Consider the following 22,112-nt stretch of genomic DNA (forward strand, 5'->3'; position numbering starts at 1 on the left):
GCATGCACAGAACAGGTAAGGTTTTTTTTTTTTGCCCTTATTATCATTACTCCTCCTGTCTCTGCTTGAGCAGGAGCAAAATGTCAGCTATTTCCTGTCGTGTTTCCCCCCCCGCCCTCGTGGTGGTGGCCTCCGGCCTTGCTTCATCCGGTGGGATCTTTTTCCAGGGGCTCTCCTGCATGCCTATTGAGAAGAATGACATATTTAGTAGAACAGTATTTTACTTATTGGTCTTGAATTGATTTGTTACTTTTATCGATTTTGCCCAACATGTCCCGAAGAGGTATCGTTCTCCTGCTACTTTGATGACTTGTATTCAGGTTTCCTAAAGTGTTGGATTTCTTCTTCCCCCACAGGGTTGGCCTCATGTAAGTCTTTGCTTCTCGCTCGAAAGGAGATTCTATGAAGCTAGGGTGCCCCCTGGTGGCTTCTCGCTGTAGTGACACAACAGATGGAGAAGGATCGGAGAGCAAGCTGCACTGAATGGCAACGTCGAATTTCTCGGAAGTGGACTCGTGGACGGTTTGAGTTTCCGTATCTCTTTTTTCACTAGGTGCTTTGTTGCTTCCTGCCGCTCGTCTCTGAGGAAATCCCACAGGATGATCTTCACTCTAATGAATAGCAAGAATTTAATTTTAAAATGAGGACTGGCTCACAATATGTCGGTTATTGCTCAAGCAAACCGTAGCGGGTTGGTCGTCACTGGAGGCTGAACTCAGGTAACCTCTGTTGCAAGAGGAAGTTGGCGAATCCCCCCGACCGTTCATTAGGTATTCCGGGCATGCTTGCAAGGAGGGAGAAGAAACTTTTGCATAATGGATGAAGGGAGGAATGTGTTGAATAGGAGGGTGGGTGGACTTACTGAAGTTAAAACTGCAATTGGGGAGCTGTGAAGGAATGAGACATGAGACTCATTACAGTGGTACTATCATACATTCCTGTGCTAAAAATAGAAAATTAAATGTGGTGGGATGGTGTGAAGTTCACTGCTGCCACTTTGGAATTAAAAAAAATACATCATTTGGAGCACACGTAAATTATGGTACCACTTTAATGCACGTAATCTGATTTTGTTATTATGGTTCACCACTAGGTGTCAGTGTTGCTTCCTTTACCTGGGCTCCAATGTCGTTTCGCTGTGGCTCAGGGACAGTTCTGGACAGAAAAAGTGTTAGACGTGAATATTCATGTTATTGGATTAAAGTACTTACTGTGGGGTTGAAGGTTGGATTGAAGTTTCATCCTTGGGACTTATATTTGTTGCTTCACTCCCAAAAAGAAAAGCTAAAGGGTTAAGGAGGATTGTTAAGATCTCTTTGCAAAACAAAATGATTTGTGAAAAACATTTTCACCATCAGTTTCATAGTCGTTATTTGTATCGCTTTTAAAGATATCCGTTTCAAATGGCTGCTCGCTCCATGTCGGGTTTAGCGTGAAGTCCAGGGTGGGGGGCTCCATTTGAGACAAATGGCTAAGGAAGGTGTCTTCGGATCTCGGGTGATGAATGGATGACCTGTAGCCACCAAAAAAAAAAAGTTTCTCTCATTTCAGATGGGCCTTAAGTGGTCAAATTGTTACTTTGGGGTTCCAAAGAAAGCTCCTGATGGTGTGGCCGGGTTTGAAGACCAGACGATGTCTTCTCCCAACCCTCCGGGCACATGGAACGGCTGAAAGGAAAATAAATCGTGATTCTAATTCATATCTCATTTGTGATGTTCTATTGAAGCTACCGTATTCTGATCCGATGTCTCCCAAGGTGTGAAGGACCAGCCGGGAAGGGGCTGGTTGTGTTCCTCCTGGGGAAATATTCTCCCTGCAGCGATAAATCCAATGTGTCATTTTTATTTTTTATTTTGTTAAACTCCTGAAGATACACACCTGAGGAGGAGGATGAGAAGGGGTTGAAGGTTTCCGCTATGGGGGACAGGTAATCGGATGCTATGTTGTCTGAGAAGGAGCACTCTGCAACTGGTGACGGCTTAAAATAGAAAAAAAAAGTTATTTTACTCAATGTCAAGTAAATGCCACAAGATGGCGCCAAAGCTTACTTCAATATCAGCCACAAGATGGCGCCCAAACTGTAATTTTATATCAGATAGCATAAAAACACTACCAAAAAAATTATACTTAGGTGTGAAGAAAAAAAAAAAATCCTCTCTGGATTATTTTGGTTACTTTGCTGCAATATGTAAATTTTGGGGCATTTTTAAAATTGTGGTTTTCCTTGAAAGTATGCCTGCTTTTCCCCTTATGTAATAAAACGGCTTTGCTACTTACTTGCCGAATCTTGAAGCTTTGTGGGATAATCTGTTTTGCGGGGTAATCTTGAACTCTACAACAACAACAACAAAGCAGCAGTCAAGGTTTACAGCATGACTGGGCAGTATTTCATCCTGATAATCTGATTACATCATTTTAGCAGTCTGTTGGGGGAAATAAATAATGCAGGGCAAAGGTGTCTAACACCAGATTGCATATGTACAGTGCTTTCCGTATTGTTAACCTTTCCCTGAGTACTTCGCTGTGATAAAAACAACTTTATCATCCCATTTTTTTATACCTGCATTGAGGTTGGCTCTCAACTAGAATCAATTGGGATGGAGAACCGGGACTCATAGGTAGCACCAAGGGGTTGTTGACATTTGGTTTCTTCCTGCCTCCTTTGGAACTCAAAACTGATACTGGGGCAGGATCTGAAAGACATCATAGTATAGTAGACTAGTACACAATAAGTGGACAAAATGGATTACTTAATGCCTTTTACCTTTAAGCTCTTTTTTTGTAGCTATTTGGTTGACCACAAACAGTGTCACAAGGTCCATACTGGCGATGGAGCTGACTTTAGAGGAAGGTGTAGCAACTTCCAGGTTCTTCAATTTATTTTGCATTCTTCTCTTTTCAAAGAATTCCTAAAAAGGAAAGATATAATCACATAATATAAAATTAAGATGGAAATGTGACAGGAAGTTAATTGTCTTACCCGCTGCTTTTTTGTATCATTTTTAATCATAAGCCGGTTCCTGTGTGGAATTTGGACAGGTATGCTTAGTACGACAATTTGTAAGCTATTATCGTTTTAATTAAACATTAATTAACCTACCTCGACCCGCCTACCCAGTTCATTTTCAAAAAATAGTCAGCAAAAAATATCAAAATAATGTCTCTGCTAAGTCAATTTCTACTAACTGTAGAGTACGGGAGACTTGCGCGAGTTTAGAATCGTTCATAAACACTTGTGGTCATATATTAATGTAACTTTAATGCGTATTTTGCAATATTATGAAATATTAGTTTATATAAACGCTATAAAACGGACAACGACGTATTTTACTGCACCCAATCACAAGAGGCGGAAACCATCCAAGGCCACACAGAATTGCTTTGCAAAATAAAAGCATTTGTAGTCATTTGGGGGAATTGTGCTTTATTTTGAAAAGTAAACCCGGAAGTGTAACATTTCGCCTACATGCCGGGGGTAAGCTAACGAGCAGGATGTAGCGGTTCGTCTTTGGACCGTCTTTTTATTTATTTTTCGCCTCACCGCGGCCGTCTGAGGACCGTCTCTCTTCTCACGTCGACGCCGTGAGTAAATTTAAGGTGATGGGCGTTTGGGGGACCGCCATAAAAGCCGACTAATATCCTAAAAATGTCCAACATCCTTAATGCGACGTCCAAAGTGAAATGGGACCGTACGGCTGTAGCCAAGCGAGCCGTGTTTCTTGCGGCTGCTGCCTACGGCATCAAAACACTTTACCCGGTTATCTGTAGGCAGCTCTGCAAAAATCAAGCCGAAAGACGAGTTGGAAACGGATCTGCGTGTTCGTTCAAAGACGCTGCCTATGCATCAAAGGCGTCCCCTGGGGTGAACGCGGAATTCTTCAAGCAGATCCTGGAACTTGCCAAAATTCTTTTCCCCAAATTACTGTCCAAGGAACTCGCTTTGCTTTCCCTGCACTCTGTGACTCTGATCTCCAGGACCTTCCTGTCTATCTACGTGGCCAGCTTGGATGGCAAGATAGTGAAGACCATCGTGGAGAAGCAACCGAGGAGCTTCATGATCCAGCTCATGAAATGGCTCCTCATTGCTATCCCCGCCACTTTCGTCAACAGCGTCATCCGTTTTTTGGAATGCAAGCTGGCCCTGGCTTTCCGCACCCGCCTGGTGAACCACGCCTACCGGACCTACTTCACGGACCAGACCTACTACAGAGTCAGCAACATGGACGGGAGGCTGGCCAACCCGGACCAGTCCCTCACGGAGGACGTGATGATGTTCTCTCAGTCGGTGGCCCATCTCTACTCCAACCTCACCAAGCCAATCCTGGACGTGATACTCACCTCCTACACGCTCATCCGGACGGCCCGGTCCCGCGACGCCAACGCCAGCGGGCCCACGCTGCTGGCCGGCTTGGTCGTCTTCGCCACCGCTAAGGTCCTCCGAGCTTGCTCTCCTAAATTCGGGAAGCTGGTGGCCGAGGAGGCCCACCGGAAGGGTTACCTTCGCTACGTGCACTCTCGAATCATCGCCAACGCGGAGGAAATCGCCTTCTATCGGGGACACGGTGTAAGTCCAATCGGTTCTACGGTGATGCAATCAAGTTGGTGACTGATTTCTCCTCGGCGACAGGTGGAGATGCGGCAACTCCAGAAATGCTACGGCGCGCTAGCCCAACAGATGAACCTGATCCTCTCCAAGCGCCTTTGGTACATCATGATCGAGCAGTTCCTCATGAAGTACGTGTGGAGTGCCAGCGGCCTCGTCATGGTGGCCGTGCCCATCATCACCGCCACCGGTTACGCCGACAGCGGTGAGGAAAAGAAAAAAAATCAGTGTTCACTCCAGTGTCTTCACAGACTTTTTGGATTTTTCTAGAAACAGCTGACGGCCACCCGCATCGGATGGTGAGCGAAAGGACCGAGGCGTTCACCACCGCCCGGAACCTTCTGGCTTCAGGAGCTGACGCCATTGAGCGAATCATGTCCTCCTACAAAGAGGTGACCTGAAATGATTATTTTTGATTGACATTCTTCGACAGGGTTTCCATGACCTAACCGACCTCCATGCATTTGAACTTTACGAGCTACGGGGTCAGACTAATATTTATTTGTGGGACAGGTCACAGAGCTGGCGGGCTACACGGCGAGGGTCCACAACATGTTTGTGGTGTTCGAGGACGTCCAAAAGGGCGTCTACAAGCGCTCGTCCCTGACCGCCGACAGCGGAGAAGACAAGAAAAGCAAACCGGGGATGCACATTGACGGGCCGCTGGAGATTAAAGGTACACGCTCCATCATGACGGCCATGATCTCAACTCTTGACCGTTCCTCTTCTCATATCAGGCGAAGTGATCGACGTGGACAACGGCATCGTGTGCGAAAACGTTCCGATTATAACACCCAATGGGGACGTCGTTGTTTCCAGCCTCAACGTTAAGGTGGGATCACCTATTTATTTATTTTTTTCGGGGAAATAATTTTTTTTGCCTTCCAGGTGGACGAGGGCATGCACCTCTTGATCACGGGCCCCAACGGCTGCGGTAAAAGCTCCCTCTTCCGCATCCTCAGCGGTTTGTGGCCCGTGTACGGCGGGCGCCTCCACAAACCTTCCCCGCAGCACATGTTCTACATCCCACAGAGGTACACACACACACACACTTCCGCTTATCGTCATTGTTTAACCCCCCCCCAGTGGTGAACCCTTGTGTAATCGAATCCATTGTAACAGGAGCTTTCAAATAAATATTGAACTACTTTGAGCGTAAAGGTTGTCAGCGGCTAAATTGCGCTCGCGCGTTGTGTAAAGCTAGCTTCTGTTTGATCTTGTTTTTTTTCTTTTATGCCCACGGGAAATGAATAAAAGACTTTCCGATAGTGAGAGATTAGTCATAGCCAGCTTTGATGAGGAGAAAAATATTTTTGGATTAATTAAATATTTGTCTCCAGGCCCTACATGTCTATGGGCTCGCTACGGGACCAGGTGATCTATCCCGATTCAGTGGAGGACATGTCCGCCAGAGGACTTCACGATAAGGACCTGGAGGCCATCTTGGATATCGTCAACCTCAACCAAATCGTCACCAGGGAAGGAGGTAATTCAAAACCTTGCCTATCCCCTAAACAAAGAGCCCGATTGTGGCCGCCGGAGTGTTTTTTAAAACGCACGAGCAAATTCCTCGATCAGTTACGCAACGTTAGAAGAGCGCCAAAATGTCTCGTCGGTGTTCAGGCTGGGACGCCGAGCTGGATTGGAAGGACGTGCTGTCCGGAGGCGAGAAGCAAAGGATGGGCATGGCTCGCATGTTTTACCACAAGTAAGGACATCGCAGATTTCGTAAGGATGACTCGGCTAATAAATATTTTGCGTCAGGCCGAAATACGCCCTGCTGGACGAGTGCACCAGCGCCGTCAGCATCGACGTGGAGGGTAAAATTTTCCAGGCGGCCAAAGACGCCGGCATCTCCCTGCTGTCCATCACGCACAGGCCCTCGCTCTGGTAAACCGCCATCTTTCCTTCTCCACAAGTCCGTCCGTTAACCCCCTTTCGCTGACCCCGGCAGGAAGTACCACACGCACCTGCTGCAGTTCGACGGCGAGGGCGGCTGGCGCTTCGAGCAGCTGGACACGGCCACGCGCCTCTCGCTCACCGAGGAGAAGCAGCGGCTGGAGAGCCAGCTGGCCGGAATCCCCGAGATGCAGCAGCGCCTGCACGAGCTCTGCAAGATCCTGGGAGACGACTCGGTGCTCAGAACCGCCCGCGAGTGACGCTTGGGGTTTGACCGTCGCCGCTCTTTCGGCCACGCCGTTTTAAAACGCGAACAAAGTCGTTTTTAGATCAAAAAAAGCCGTACACCCTTATAATAGTTAGTCAAATGTTTTTAGAAGAAAAAAAAACTTATTTAGTTGAGTAAACAAACACATGCACTTTTTTTCCAAACAAGGCCTGATTTTTTTTGACACTCCTGCCCTCACTTCAAGGTCGTCGCCACAAGGTGGCAGTAAAAGCAATATTTTATATTCAACCTTGCTTTTGCAACAACAAAACTGTCATTGAATACACCTAAAAATAATCATTTAACTTGGGCAGGGATGTCAGATGATGAATTTTAATTGGCTGAAATAGGGAGGAGTGATTTTTTAAATTCTTTTTGTTTTATCGGCTCCCCATATGTATGGCTATGCGTTTCTTTTTTTTTTAAATGGCGCGAATTTTATTGCAATTTTACGGACCCAGGGTTGAATTCTGTTTTGAGAACCACTGCTTTAGGCAACAGAGAAGAGCACAGAGTTCCATTTCATTTCACAAATTGATCCATTTGTTTTTAACATAGCACTTTACTTCTTTTTTTTAAACTCCGGTTTCCCAATCCATTTGACGACGACAACAATCTGTTATTGTAGCGGATAATGACGCAGGGCCTGACCCCTACACGGGGGGGCCTTTTGGTTTACCGAACAAACACAATGCACGAAAGAGGCCCCCCTCTCCTGCTGAGCGGGCAGCTCATTCGCATGCGTGTCATGTGACCACCAGTTCAAGAATCCAATATTCGTTCTGGTGGTGGAAGCTGGTTGTAATGAGGCGTGAAGGGAAATTCCTACTTCTGCACCAAAATGTTTTTTTTGTAAACCTTATCAACTCAAACGTGACCCCTGGAGAACTAAAGTCAGCCCGCCCTTGTTTCAATCTGAGTTCGAGTCCCACAGTCAAGTTGACTTTTGTTCCAGGAAGCCGCATTTCCCGGAAGGAATAAAAAAAAAAAAAAAAAGTTAGATATTCCAGATTGCTGGTTATGACGGACAATCAGTCTCATCCCAAATTCAGTTTTTAATTAAACAAGAATTGTAAATGCTGCCCTGCTCAGGATTTCGGCCGCTGCTAGTTGAGTTTTTTCCCACACAATGTGACTTTTATTGGCGTTTTAATGCCACTGTGAGCTTCTGATGCCACTATGCGACTTTATGAGGGTGTCATCTTCTTAATATTAGTATTAGCGGCTCTATACTCCACTCATTTGATAGTCTCACACAAGGTCGTGGGTTGTCATGGCAACAAGATTCACACGTTCTTTGTCAGACTGCCAACAGAGGGCGCGCTTGACACAGTTGGACGCTGATTGAATAAGAATGTTTTATTACTGCTAATCTAATTAGTAGTGCCTATAAAATTAACACAAAAGTCTAACTTTATTTAGTTATGCCTCGACTTGTAAGGAGGTGATGTTTTATTGCATGGTCGCTCTTTATCCCTTCAGAAAACAAATCGGCACATAAGTCATCCTTTTTTTTTTGTAAATTGGGAATTCAATGTATTCTGTTCAAGTTGCGAATTATTACAATTGTCTGTACTAACCGTGCATGTAGCGTGTTAGATTATTTGGGACCGGACATCCAGTTTACCTAATCTTGTGCATGCATTGGAGTTGATGTATTTTCATTTTAAACAAGAGCAAAAATGTATTTTCTTGTTAATAAAACAATTTGCTGAAAAACTGCTCATCTCGCACATTTATTACATTTTAAGATTTTCTGGAGTTGAGCAAGAAAGTATTTTTAGGCCATGAATTAGTTCTTTAGTGACGATGTGCTGTTTGGGTGCAATAGTCGAGTTTGTCCACAAGGTGGCAGCGTTTCCCTACAAATAACGGTTTATGCAGCTAAGAGCTCGCCTTTGTTTTTTTTTTTGGTTTTTAAACAGCGCTTTCATTTAGTCCAAATAAAAATACTTACGGAAGATTCTTGGTCTACAGCTTGATTGTTCAGATTGATCACACTTTAAAGACTTGGAATTATTTTTTTGTTGTTGCAATTTTTGATGGCCATTGTACCTAAAAAAAAAAATACATCATAATGATATACGTAATGATTACGTTTTATTATTTCATGGTAACACAGTATTGTTTTTTTTTTTGTCCCCTGTAGACGATAAAGATTAAGGATAAAGGTGTAATGAAAAGTTGAAAGGGGAAACGCGACTGTGGAGCCAACAAAGGAGGAGGAGATTGTGACGTCACAGACTCGCTCCCCGAACTCCCCCTCCATCCTTCTCCCTCCCACTCGCACGCCGTCTGGTGGATCTCTTCCACGCTGATCTCGCAGGACCCGGCGCATGCAGGTTCAGATGACAATGGAAGACCATCCCTTCCATGATCTTTAAAAACTGAATGTAAGACTTGGATCTTTTTTTTTTTTTTTTCTGCACAGTAAGTGACAAATGGAAGCTCCACGGACACGCGAGGAAGGAGGAGAAGGTGGGGGAAGACGGCGCTCCCTCTTCTTCTAAGAGGATAAAGGGGAAAGGGGGCTATTTTTAACCGGACTCTAGTGGACTACCTCGGGGCACAATGAGCGGTGGGGCGGATGAGAGCTCGGTGCGTGTCGCACTAAGGTAAGGATGCTTCTTACTCCCACCTGCAAAAAAAACCCCAAAACACAACAGTGCAACCAGATACAACAATGCCTGAAATATAATATTTGCATAAGTTGCACTGATTTCTCCACGCAGACGCACCTTCGGGCTATAGGGCGCGTCTTCAGGTTGCTTTCAAAACAGTAACAACACAAATCAGCTGGGACTCGCACAAGCAAGCCCGCTGGCGATTGTCATCAATAGTATCAATGAAAGCATGGCAGCCATGTTGAGGAGTCATGTGACCCTGTTTCATTCAACCTAAAGGTGTGATGAGGTCAAGTTTTGGTTTGTAAAAAAAAAAAGTACACACTCCAAAAAAATTTGTGGTTAAATAAAAAATAAGATTAACATTTCAAAAGTCAATTGATTTGTGCTGGAACATCAAGTAGCTACTTTAAACATACAAATAAATCTCCATGGTGACCTAATAGTGCCTCTCCCTAGCTTAATAGTTTAGTTAGGTGTGTTAACAGTCAGCACCTGCTTCAACCTGCAAAGGCCTAATCCGAAAAAAAAATACAAATTGAGGAAATGTGTCATCGTGCTCGTTACATAACTATGTTTACTCATGAAAAAGAAGCTCCACAAGAAGAAATTTAACAATCCGTCCAGAGTCCAGTCAAAAGTTGCCCGTCGCCATTCTTTTAATAATTGATCCTGTGCCGGGGCTGCGTCAAATGTCTTCTTTTGTAGCATTCAGAACGTATCACGTTTCTGCAGGAGTGGGACGTGCTAACAAATAGTAGCACCAATATATATATATAAAGAGCTAGCTAGCTACATATTTTCTATTGTCAATTCCAGGCTAAGCACCTTCTCGCTGTGTGTGTGGTGTGTGTGTCCCTAATGAATTTTTATGAAGCAACCCAAGCGAACTGAAGCGAAGCAGGCTGCTCACCATCTGCCAGCTGCTATCATGTGATGGTGCAGATCACAATAATCATCATAATTTACTTTTTTTGTCTTTTCTACTTCCTATCCAATGACCTTAAAGACGAGGATAACAATGACAACGCTGACTCAGCATAATACTTCCTTCCTTTCATCTTTTGCCAATAATTCACTAAAGTAAGCGTTAATAGTGAGCAATTTTATTTTGGGGTAATCTCTTAGTCACGAAATAATCTTTTTCACCTTTTTTTATCCTTCCACCTACCGGTGGCAGACGGCCGCTGAAAGAACCCCTTTTATTTTCATGCTCTTATTACATAACAGCAACATTGTGGTGGACCTACAGGCAATTTTTATTTTTTATTTTTATGCACTGGTGTGTCTCATCATGTACAAAACTACACTGAGCCCTCCGGACAACATTTCAAATAGTGTCCTCCACATTTCACAGTCTTATAATGTCCCAATATTTTTGTCCGTAATTCCAATGCTGCAAAGTGATGACCTACATTGTGTGACTTCACCTCTGCAATTGATCAGCACTTCTTTCCAGAAGTATGATGTCATCGTTGGTTCTCTGCTCGTCATTTTCGAGAGTTTGGGTGGCTTTTTTTGTCCGCCGGGCTTTCGTGTGAGGGCGAGAAGTGTCCTGTTTCTGAGGCTGTCATTGTAATCGTAATAATGAGCCTGAGAAACTTTCATGGGTTGTTGGAGGGGGGGGGGGGGGTAGTCAAAGCCAGTGTGTGTGTGTTAAAAAAAAAAAAATACACCTAGAAAAAAAATTGCAATTAAAATGTGCAGTTTATTTTTCAAAATCATCCAGCCCTAATCGAGTGCAGTCAAATTGAGTTCACTCCTCAGGAATTCACAATGGGAAGTAAAAGTATCCCTTTAATCCTCTCCGCATGAGGCTTTAAGTATTTTTTTTTTCATTCTTCCACTTGGGTGAATCTGTCAGATTACTTTTACCGTTTTTTTTTTCAGTTAGTATGTGACTTGTTTCATAGTGCACGCGAGGGCCAGAGTGAGCGTTAAGGGTGCAGCGGTGTTGGATTTCCCAGGAAAAACATCGGACAAGGACTCTGTGTGTGTGTCCGAGACGGACGGTTAGCGCCTGTGGAGAAAAAAAATGTTTTGGGTTGAACCATCATCAAAATATTCCTTCCATACACACAAATAAAAATGGACTGTATGTCTGCGTTTTACTGCCCCCTTATGGCCACAACGCCAACAAATATACACACAAACACATATTGGAATGCGGCCAAAATATTAATCATTATTTTCTCATTTGGTGGCTTCATTCGTGAGAGGTTGAGAGTTTTCCAAGCAGGAAATGATGTCATTTATTTAAGAAGGAACATATTCTTAATGAAATCCAGGGCGGGTTCTGTTTACTCTCGTGTGAACAGCGAGTCTTCTATTCAGGTTTTTGTGGCCTTTCAAAGAAAGAATGAAGTCCAACTGGACTCGTTGGGTCCTCTCTAACAAGACCACTCAGAGTTTAATATATATAATACATATATATATTAGAGGTGATTTTATATTTCTGTTAGTAGAAAATAGTAAACAGTTCATTGGATTTGTCTTCCCCCAACAGGATTCGTCCTCAGCTGGCCCGAGAGAAGATCGAAGGCTGCCATATTTGTACTTACGTGATGCCCGGGGAGCCGCAGGTGGTCCTGGGCAAGGACAAGGCCTTCACGTACGACTTTGTCTTCGACATTGACACCCAGCAGGACGCCATTTACGGCCACTGCACGGAGAGTCTCATCGAGGGTTGCTTCGAGGGTTACAACGCGACCGTATTCGCTTATGGACAGGTAGGGGAGGCAAACGAGAAAGTGCCTCACCTTTTATTCTTCCGGAATTCCCGTCAAGTAGTCCTTTCACACACGAGACAGATGATCCGTGCACACAGGTGACGCACACACTTCTTTCAGGGGATCCAGCAGGGAGCACCCCTCATGTTGCATTCCATGGAGATCACCATGACGACCACCCCATCCTCCCCCGTCTTTCCCCGCCACTGCTTTTATTTATTTAACGGAGAAATATCGTGCTTTTTTTTTGCAATTTAAAACATGGCGAGTGCCGTATCCATGACCACAAGGGGCGGAGTCAGCATACCTTGACTACCCTTTGTTCTCCCCAAAGACCGGTTCGGGGAAGACGTACACCATGGGAACCGGCTTCGACGTCAACATCGGCGAGGACGAGCTGGGTATCATTCCCAGGGCCGTCAATCACCTGTTCCGGGGCATCGAGGAACGGAGGCAGGCTGCCACCGAGCAGGGAAAGCCCGTTCCCGAGTTCAAGATTAATGCTCAGTTCCTGGAGGTACATAATTCCTTCAGCCACCAGGGGGCAGTATAACTGCTGAGTTGACAGGAGCTATATAAAAATTGCAGAGGATAAAGAATATATGCTTGCACTTTGGATCAATTTTTAAATTGACATTGTAGCTATACAACGAGGAGGTGGTGGACCTGTTTGACGCCACGCGAGACGTGGAGGCCAGGAGGCAGAGGTCGAGCGTGCGCATCCACGAGGACGCCAACGGCGGCATCTACACGGTCGGCGTCACCACGCGAAGCGTCAACTCCGCGGCTGAGGTTGGTGAGACGTAGAATTGGGATTTAAATTTTTAGGGTAATAATGATGTTTGTGGAAAATGTAGATGATCCAGTGTCTGAAGCTGGGCGCCTTGTCCAGAACCACGGCCAGCACTCAGATGAACGTGCAGAGTTCACGCTCCCACGCTATCTTCACCATCCACCTGTGCCAAGTTCGAATGTGCTCACCCGATAACGTAAGAGCAGAACTTCGCTTTCCGTGTTAGCTCAGCGATTCACGTGAATTTTGTCTTCCAGGATAACGCGGCTGACAACCGTCAGGCGAGCGACATCGACGAGTTCGAGACGCTGTCGGCCAAGTTTCATTTTGTAGACCTGGCCGGTTCCGAGAGGCTTAAAAGAACCGGAGCTACCGGCGACCGGGCCAAAGAAGGCATCTCCATCAACTGTGGACTGGTTAGAAAAATCATCTTGAGACATTTGATTAATTGGCTAAATTACTTTGTGTATTGATTATGAATATTTATATTATAAATTATTTAAAAAAACACAAAAAAGCCTAAAATATTAGTTTTATAAATTCTAAAAAAATATTTTTGTCTCATTTTTAAAATTATTTTAAAAATCTATATTTTAATCAATTTTTTCTTCAAATAACATTTTATTTTTTGTTGCCTCAGCTCGCCCTGGGCAACGTAATCAGCGCTCTCGGCGACAGGAGTAAGCGTTCCACCCACGTGCCTTACCGAGATTCCAAACTCACCCGTCTTCTGCAAGATTCACTCGGCGGGAACAGGTTTGCGATCACCCGCCATTTTCAGAGCTCCGTTCCCCCAACGTGATTATCATTTTCACCTCCTTCAGTCAAACGGTGATGATCGCTTGCATCAGCCCGTCCGACCGCGACTTCATGGAGACCTTGAACACTCTGAAATACGCCAACCGGGCACGGAACATCAAAAATAAAGTGATGGTGAACCAGGATCGCGCTAGTCAGCAGATTAGCGCCTTGAGGACGGAGATGGCCCGTCTGCAGATGGAGCTGATGGAGTACAAAACGGTGAGGGACGTCCTGGTTATAGAAGAAATGAGCAGATGGAATTTACAGTCATCCGTCTCGATTAGGGTAAGCGAATGGTCGGGGAGGATGGCATGGAGGGCATTAACGACTTGGTCCACGAGAACGCCATGCTCCAAACGGACAATAATAATTTGAGGGTGAGGGTGAAGGCCATGCAGGAGACCATCGACGCCCAGCGAAGCAGACTCACGCAAATCCTCAGTGATGGAGCCAATCAGGCACTGGCCAAAGCAGGTGAGAATTACGAAATATAAATCGGCATTTCTCAATTTGATTTACCGCCATTGATTTCCGCTTTCAGGTGAAGGCAACGAGGAAATCGCCAACATGATCCACAACTACATCAAGGAAATCGAGGAGCTCAGGTACCACAACTCACAATTTTGAAAAGACCGCCATGCAAAGAATCACTTCCTCTCCTCGCCGACAGGGCCAAACTTCTAGAGAGCGAGGCCCTCAACGAGAACCTGCGGAAGAGCCTGGCACGTGCCTCCACTCGCTCGTCGCTGTACGCTGGCCCCGCCTCCTTCTCCCCGGGACTTGAGAAAGAAGCCAACGACGTCATTGAGATGGCCAAGAAAGACCTGGAGAAGCTCAAGAAGAAGGAGAAGAAGAAGAAAAAGAGGTATCTGTTTTAGATGTGTGTTACCATAGCAACAGCTCATCAACTGGGACCATGAGCAAATATTTTTTTTTTCATATCTCCATATTTGCAACTGCTTCTCACTTTCTCTTCCTCTCTTGCTCTCTTGCAAACTTCCCTCACTTAAACTTGTCTGCCCCCCGCCAATCCTCACCCCCCCCCCCCCCCCCTTCCTGAAGACTGAGGCAATCCCAGCAGGACGATCGGCAACAGGACGGCAGGTTCGCTCCATCCCATCCAGGGAATCGGGGGGGACAAATACCTGAACCTCCTTTCAATTACAGGCTCTGATTTTAAATTGGAATAAATAAATAAATATATTTAAATAAATTTATAATAAATGGTCAATTTAAATACATTTATTTTTTTGCAAAATAAATTAATGCAGAATAAATATATTAAATAAATAAATAAAAATACCTTTAAGACAGTTTTCAATAAAAAAAAGCCAAGTAATTGAAATGAAGGATTTCAGTGGATTTTCCTCATCACCGACAAATGACTGCTAATCTCCGACTTTTCCCGCACAGGTGGTTTTGCACTCCCGAAAATCCTGTCTAATCCCTCTTTCATCACTTTTAATCTGTGGCATCACAAATTAGTGATTGTCATAAAGTGATGATACGTGATCCGCTCCTGATTAACTTGCATGTACCTTTTCGTGTCAAAACAATCAAGCCACCAATTAACAAAAAACAATTTTCTCCTCCAGCGTTATTAAAGAAGAAACGCCGGACAATGATCAGGAACGAGGCGGCAACGAAGCAGAAGTGGTACGTTCAAAGACAAAAATATTTATCCACTCCAAAGTGTCATTTTGGTTGTACGTGACAAGGAGGGAAGCGACCACGAGGAAGTCGAGGACGGCGATGAAGACGACTCGGATTCGGCTGGGGAGGAGACGTCCGAGGAGTCCGGCGCGGAGGAGCTAGATGACAAAGGTAAAAAAAATAAAATAAGACCAAGCCGTGATCTGACGGACGGATTTTGTAGAAGACGTCCAGGCCGACTTGGCCAACATCACGTGCGAGATCGCCATCAAGCAGAAGCTGATCGACGAGTTGGAGAACAGCCAGCGGCGGCTCCATACGCTTAAGCAGCAGTACGAGCACAAGCTGGTCATGCTGCAGAATAAAATCCGAGACACGCAGCAGGAGAGGGACAAAGTGCTCCACAACATGGGTGAGAAGAAAAAAAAAAAAAAAAACGGAATGCACATCTCTAATACATTTTGATTGCACCATCCAGGTTCAGTAGAGTCCTGCACGGAAGAGAAGGCCAAGAGGATCAAGGCCGAGTACGAGAGGAAGCTGAGCTCCATGAACAAGGAGCTGCAGAAGCTCCAGTCCGCTCAGAAGGAGCACGCTCGTCTCCTCAAGAACCAGTCGCAGTACGAGAAGCAGCTCAAGAAACTGCAGCTGGATGTCACAGAGATGAAGAAGACTAAGGTTTGCTAATTTTTTTTTTTAGACTAGTTAATGCAGAAAAAGCTGGTTGAAATATACGTTTGTCCACTAGGTGGCACTAATGCGTCAGATGAAGGAGCAGCAGGAACGTAACAGAGCCACCGAGTGCAAGAGGAATAGGGAGATTGCTTCTCTGAAGAAAGACCAACGAAGATCTGAGGTGCCCAACTCGTGTCGGGACATAAAATCATTTAAATGCTAACCTGAGATTGTAATGGCGGACATCATCCTTTAGGGGGAGCTATTTTCACTAAATCTCTGAATTTTGTGTGACAGCATCAAGTAAAACAACTTGAGGCACAGAAGAGACAGCAGGAGTTAATTCTTCGTAGGAAGAACGAAGAAGTAAGAACATTCTTTTATTTTTCCTCGTCATTGGAACTGAAATGCTTTTTCTGAACTGCAGGTGACTGCTTTGAGGCGGCAGGTGAGGCCGGTGTCGGGCAAGGCGAGCAGGAAAGTCACCTTACCCGAAATCTCGGAACCGTTCTATCGGAGCGCCCCGGGTAGGCCGTACTCCTCGGGAACGTCCAACGGCGCCAGGTGTGGAAACTCGACTCTATTTTGTTAGCATAAAAAAAAAAAATCGGGAAAGAAAAAAACTCTTTGCCTTCAGGAGTTCGCCTATAGGTAGCAGATACCTGAGCCGGAACGCCAGGGTCAAATGGCAATCATTGGAGCGGCGGGTCAGTGACATCATCATGCAACGGATGACCATCTCCAACATGGAAACCGATATGAATCGACTCATGAAGGTCAGATATTTCAACTTAATCAATCCAAGCTCCCAATATTTAAACTCCCGCTACCACTCAAGCAAAGAGAGGAGCTAACCAAGCGTCGGGAGCGAGTGTCCAGGAAGAAAACCAAGATGGCGGCGGAGGCGGCCCCGGACGCCGAGCGTTCGCTGACTCCCTTGAACGAAGAGTTGGAATCTTTGAGCGCTAACATCGACTACATCAACGACAGCATCGCGGACTGTCAGGCTAACATCATGCAGATGGAGGAGGCCAAGGTGAGGTGCAACATCTCACTATTTCACGGACCTACATACTCGATTATTTTTGGGTCGTAGGAAGAAGGCAACACCGTGGACGTAACGGCGGTGGTCAGCTCGTGTAATCTATCAGAGGCTCTTTTCCTTCTGGACCATTTCATGACCATGGCCATCAATAAGGTGACAAGGACTTCCTGTTATGTTAGTGGAGCATCGGACCAAAATTGTGTTCCTCGCAGGGTCTGCAAGCGGCTCAGAAGGACTCTCAGCTGAAGGTGATGGAGGGTCGGCTGAAGCAGACGGAGATCAACAGCGCCACGCAGAACCAGCTGCTGTTCCACATGTTGAAGGAGAAAGCTGAGATCAACCCCGAGCTGGATGCACTGCTGGGGAGCGCTCTCCAAGGTCAGCACGCCTTTTGACTTTTAACGAAGCTTCATGAACCAGTTGCACTTGTTTTATTTTTAAAGCCCTTCATTTAAAACAACAGTGCCATCTAGAGGAATCAAAAAATACTGCAACTGGTTCATGAAGCAAGTTTGAAGCTTCACTTTGAGCTGTGAGCTTTATTCGGGTTTCAATTTGATTTCTTTTTGTCTTTTTTTTTTTTGGTGTGAACTCAAGAGTTAGGTTACCTGTCACCAGGTGAGTAATAGTGTTTCGAGAACTTCAAGATTTCAAATATGCAAATGAGCTGGGAGAAATCTTCAAGTGCGATTCATCGTGACCCCTTGTTAGAGTATCTTCAACTTCTTAATAGTTGTTTGTTTCCCTTTTGTGTGACCTTTATCTCCTTTTTTACTCTTTTGTGCTTTAAACCCGCATTTTTTTTCCACTGTAAGGAATCAAGTCAATTATTTTTTTCCGATTTCTAGAGAATGGGGACGAAAGCAGCAGCGATGAGTCGAACACCAGCCCGGCTGCAGACGGAAGGTAATATTGGGGACATTCAAATAATCGAAATCAAGCTACTGATCGAAGTCTGATATCGTTTCAGCGCACAGCCGTCCGATCTGATGAAGTTTTGTAGCGACTCCCGTCCGAGAAATAAGGTGGCGAACAGCGACACGATCACGCCAAATTATATTTTGTTATGTAATAATCGATGTTGAATTGCCGCAGGCTCGGAGGAGAACCGCGACCCAGATGGAGCTTCTCTACGCCACCGCGGGAGATTCGCCCTTCGATTCGTCTACCGGCGACTTCTCGGGTCCTTTGCTTCCTCTCGCCGATCCGGATCCGGGCCGCGAATCCCCGTCTTCGATCTCGGCTCGCTCGGCCGGCGTGTAAGCGTTAACGCAAAAGCTCCTTTCAGACAGGCTGACTCGTCACACTTTTGATTTCCGATAGCTTCCGATCGAGGTCACCGATAAGCAGCGCTGAGAGGCAGCAGCTTGAGCGCTCGCCTCTTACCCGCAGGAAAATGCAAGAAACTCCAACGGCTACATCAGGGAACGCTAAAACGCGAGCGTAAGAAGTTGTACTTTGTCGCCCCCTTGTGGCTCACATAGGCAATTACAACACTTTTATTTGGTTTTATTTTTCAGATTGGATGAGTCTTCTGTATTTGACAGCCATAGGTACTCTTCTTTATTTACTTTTGTTTGGTATCGTAGTAGTGGAAAAAGTAGAAAATTTCATTTTGAAAAAATTTTCGCCGATTGGAATTAAATTAAGTTAGCCACTGTAAGTAGGCTATTTATTTATTTATTCAAATAAATCATAATATCTATTTTAAATGGCAAATTATTTTTTTGTCTTTCATTCCAGAGGTGTAATCAGCCCCATAGAGCCGCCCAAGACCAGCCGGGCGGCCAAACTTCAATGTGTCCACGTTGCCGAGGGACACACCAAGCCTGTCCTCAGTGTGGACGTCACCGAAGATCTCCTCTTTACAGGATCCAAAGGTAAATATTATTTTTATTTTTTTAAATTAAAGTACACCATCGTCCCATTTTCTTTAGATCGAACGTGTAAGGTGTGGAATTTGGTGACCGGTCAAGAGATCATGTCTTTAGCGGATCATCCTAGCAGCGTCGTCTCAGTCAGGTATCAATCATTAAATATGTATTTTATTTCCAATTATTTCAAAGACTACAGTCTGTTTTGATATTACAGGTACACCTCCAGCCTGGTCTTTACCGTTTCCAATGCGTACATCAAAGTATGGGATATAAGAGATTGCGCAAAATGTATACGCACGCTTACGTAAGTTCTGTTATGGCCGTCGTTGTCCAAGATATTCGTCATAATAATAATAATCTCGCTTGCTTTAGGGCTTCGGGTCAAGTTGCGACGGGCGACACCTGTTCCTCAAACCGGAGTTTCTCCATCCCTCCGGGGGAAAGTCAGATTAACCAGATCGCCATCAATCCCGCCGGTTCCTTCCTGTATGCTGCTGCCGGGAATGCGGTCCGCATGTGGGATCTCCGCAAGTAAGTCTAACATGTATTTTTTAAAAACATAAATCTATCATTACCGTAAATTTCGCACTATATTTTACAAATTTTGAACCCTCAATCAGAAGTTTTAGCTGGTGCGGCTTATAGTCCAGTGCGGCTTATAGTCAGAAAATTACGGTAAATCAAAGTCAAAGTCAAAGTCAAAGTCTCCTTTATTGTCAATTCCTCCGCATGTCAAGACACACAAAGAGATCGAAATTACGTTTCTCACTATCCCAGGGTGACAAGACAGAGTTCACAACGCACATACAAGTAAACAACACAGGAAAAATAACATAAGAAGTCAACATCAATGAACAATAAGCGTGATAGCACGCTAGCCGCTCCCGATGCACAGCAGAGTCCGGTAAGATGACAGTCAACCAGGCCACTGTGAACACGAGCACACAGCAGGCACGCACTGTCCGGTTCGTGGATCCTATCAGGCGAACGCAACCCATCTTGTCGTCCCGCGAACGAACGTACGCCAGGAGAATGGAAGGCACGAATGGGCGAGCTGGGTTGGCCGCAAGCCTGGCCCGACGTCTCCGCGCTGGCCCCTCTTCCGCTGCCTCGCAGACCCGCTGCCGACGCATCCCAACAATGCTCCAGGACGGAGCAGTCCGAGCTCAGGACGCAGTCCAACCGGGGGAGGAAGAGCAGGCCAGTCCGGCGTCGCTCCATGACGAAGCAGTCCGAGCGCTAACACCAGCAGCAAATCTCTCCACACCAAAGTCCAGAACGCCATAAAACCCACTTCCGCCGATGTTGAGCAGAACATGCCCGCCGCACTAGTAGCACGACGTATCACACGAGACGAATACACACAAAACTGCCAGACAAACACTCAGTAAACACTCACAAAACACCGAACGGGACAGAGAGTGGCCGCTGCGTGTGCACGCGCCGCCATCTTGACAACAGAACATCAGTGATTCACCAGTGTAACAATTTTTCAAATTTTGTAAAATACTATACTCCAGCTATTCCCATAAAAAAAATGATGGAAATTCACGTCATTGGTGTTAAAAGGGATAATTTTGTACCATCAACTATTAAAACGGGTCAAAACACTGATGCTAATCGTTGACTTTTGTCTGTGAGCTAGGTTCGCCTCCACCGGGAAGCTCACCGGCCATTTAGGAACCATCACGTGTCTCACGGTCGATAAATTAGGTAACGGACAAGACCTGGTCCTCACCGGCGCCAAAGACCATCACATTAAAGTAGGAGACGCTCTCAAAACCATCTCACGACGATTTTAGAATGAAGCAAATGACAAATTGATGTTTGCCAGATGTTCGAGGTGACAGAAGGAGCTCAGGGGAGTATCGGTTCCTGCCACACGTTGGACCCCGCTCATCAGGAGAGCGTGGAGTCTCTGGCCTTGCATGGGGACGTTCTCTACAGCGGCTCCAAAGACCACTACATCAAAAAATGGGACTTAGCCAGTAGGCGGTTGCTGCAGGTAAGATTGAAACGGCCCATCAAATCATTTTGAAAATTCCAAATTGAGTCTCGGGTCTTTCTTCTAGCAGTCAGTCAGTTCCCAGACGGATTGGGTTAGCGCTTTGGGCGTGGTTCCCGGCACTTTGGCGTTACTCAGCGGATGCAGAGGTGGGCTTCTCCGGCTGTGGCACGTCGACTCACTAGCGCCCCTAGGGGACATCCAAGGCCATGACAGCCCTATTAACGGCCTGGCGACCAACAGCAGTCATCTATTCACCGCCTCCGAGTAAGTCATGTCTTAAATGTCTTTCTGTCACTCATAAATAATTTTTAATTGTTTTTTTTTTGCTCGCAGTGATCGAACAGTGAAGATCTGGGAAGCCAAAGGATCTCTCGAGGATGGAGTCCATTGACAGCTATGATTCTGCTTCAGTTCAAATCCTCCTAGTCTTTACTCGCTTGCATTGATTTTATTTTTTCTTCTTCCAAATGCTGGATGGTCAACATTTTTGGATTTTCCGTGTGTTTCTTTCCTAGTCTTGACTGTGTGAATCCAAGGACCAAAATACTACTGAAGCTGCATTGTCTTATTATTATTATTATTATGTAAACGAGTTTTTATATACTTTGTATGGCCGAGAGGTTTCTGTGTCCATCAAGTATCTGTAGCCTTAATGCAGTAAAAAAAAAAAAAAAATCCGTTATGTTCTCATGCATTGTGTCGTGCAATGTAACTTGTCATGAGTGTTTTATTTTTTTTAATTTACAGCTCACCGCCCCCGTCTAGTCTTTATCTTGGTAAGTTAGGCATTTCTTATCTTCCTGAAAATGTGATATAAATTTAAATATGGGTGGGTACTGGTCAAAAGAAGATATGTCAGTAAAAAAAAAAAAAAAGTTATCAGCTGCCTTTTCATTTGCACTTGTCTGACTGCTGAGTTGTTTTTGTAGCATTTAAGTGTGAATATCATTGTCGATGTTTTCCTGTTGATTAACTGAAGCTGCAGCGTGAGAATAAATTTCAAATTACTCATTTTTTTTGTAATTGTATTAACGTCTGATAGCCACATGGTGGCAGCAAAATGCAGCGACAAGGCATATCAAAACTAATACCCAACTTCCATTACAAGATAAAAAAAAGCTTTGGGTATTTTTATTA

At 45.1% G+C, this 22,112-nt stretch overlaps 3 protein-coding genes and 1 long non-coding RNA gene across 5 annotated transcripts; 2 read left to right on the forward strand and 2 right to left on the reverse strand.

Annotated features, from left to right (window-relative positions):
* Positions 1-35: 35 nt before the first annotated feature.
* On the reverse strand, positions 36-3,379 carry LOC125991914 (uncharacterized). Its single transcript, XM_049760251.2, has 15 exons — positions 3,101-3,379; positions 2,981-3,020; positions 2,765-2,909; positions 2,561-2,693; positions 2,278-2,332; positions 1,879-1,978; positions 1,731-1,813; positions 1,579-1,667; positions 1,353-1,513; positions 1,212-1,284; positions 1,116-1,155; positions 863-887; positions 684-784; positions 251-611; positions 36-183 (listed from the first exon to the last, which is right to left on the reverse strand). Exons 1-15 carry the CDS (start codon positions 3,121-3,123, stop codon positions 47-49), a joined length of 1,566 nt encoding a protein of 521 aa, XP_049616208.1. The 5' UTR covers positions 3,124-3,379; the 3' UTR covers positions 36-46.
* Positions 3,380-3,438: 59 nt separating this feature from the next.
* Positions 3,439-8,492, forward strand: LOC125991913 (ATP-binding cassette sub-family D member 2). Of its 2 annotated transcripts, none has more exons than XM_049760249.2 (10): positions 3,439-4,564; positions 4,628-4,808; positions 4,874-4,995; positions 5,117-5,279; positions 5,341-5,435; positions 5,492-5,637; positions 5,944-6,089; positions 6,227-6,311; positions 6,368-6,493; positions 6,558-8,492. In XM_049760249.2, exons 1-10 carry the CDS (start codon positions 3,647-3,649, stop codon positions 6,760-6,762), a joined length of 2,187 nt encoding a protein of 728 aa, XP_049616206.1. In that variant the 5' UTR covers positions 3,439-3,646; the 3' UTR covers positions 6,763-8,492. The 2 variants fall into 2 exon arrangements, with proteins under 2 accessions (XP_049616206.1, XP_049616207.1); XM_049760250.2 differs by having other exon boundaries at positions 4,880-4,995.
* A 554-nt stretch (positions 8,493-9,046) lies between these two features.
* Positions 9,047-21,986, forward strand: LOC125991912 (kinesin-like protein KIF21A). The gene is given in 36 exon segments (XM_049760248.2): positions 9,047-9,385; positions 11,901-12,123; positions 12,458-12,640; positions 12,766-12,915; positions 12,981-13,112; positions 13,174-13,332; positions 13,557-13,672; positions 13,741-13,936; positions 14,002-14,191; positions 14,259-14,322; positions 14,388-14,582; positions 14,780-14,821; positions 15,313-15,373; positions 15,436-15,541; positions 15,594-15,782; positions 15,849-16,048; positions 16,119-16,226; positions 16,343-16,411; positions 16,473-16,615; positions 16,617-16,821; positions 16,884-17,081; positions 17,142-17,243; positions 17,303-17,468; positions 17,939-17,996; positions 18,061-18,115; positions 18,186-18,349; positions 18,414-18,533; positions 18,611-18,643; positions 18,834-18,970; positions 19,028-19,112; positions 19,182-19,271; positions 19,340-19,498; positions 20,613-20,730; positions 20,802-20,972; positions 21,040-21,239; positions 21,309-21,986. Coding segments are annotated over 36 exon segments (4,689 nt in total). The 5' UTR covers positions 9,047-9,341; the 3' UTR covers positions 21,367-21,986.
* LOC125991915 (uncharacterized) lies at positions 9,150-10,244 on the reverse strand. The gene is made up of 2 exons (XR_007489492.2): positions 9,509-10,244; positions 9,150-9,408 (listed from the first exon to the last, which is right to left on the reverse strand). It is a non-coding gene; the product is annotated as an uncharacterized lncRNA (long non-coding RNA).
* Positions 21,987-22,112: the final 126 nt, after the last annotated feature.

The sequence above is a fragment of the Syngnathus scovelli genome, chromosome 22, assembly GCF_024217435.2.
Source record: "Syngnathus scovelli strain Florida chromosome 22, RoL_Ssco_1.2, whole genome shotgun sequence".
NCBI classification, from domain to species: domain Eukaryota; kingdom Metazoa; phylum Chordata; class Actinopteri; order Syngnathiformes; family Syngnathidae; genus Syngnathus; species Syngnathus scovelli.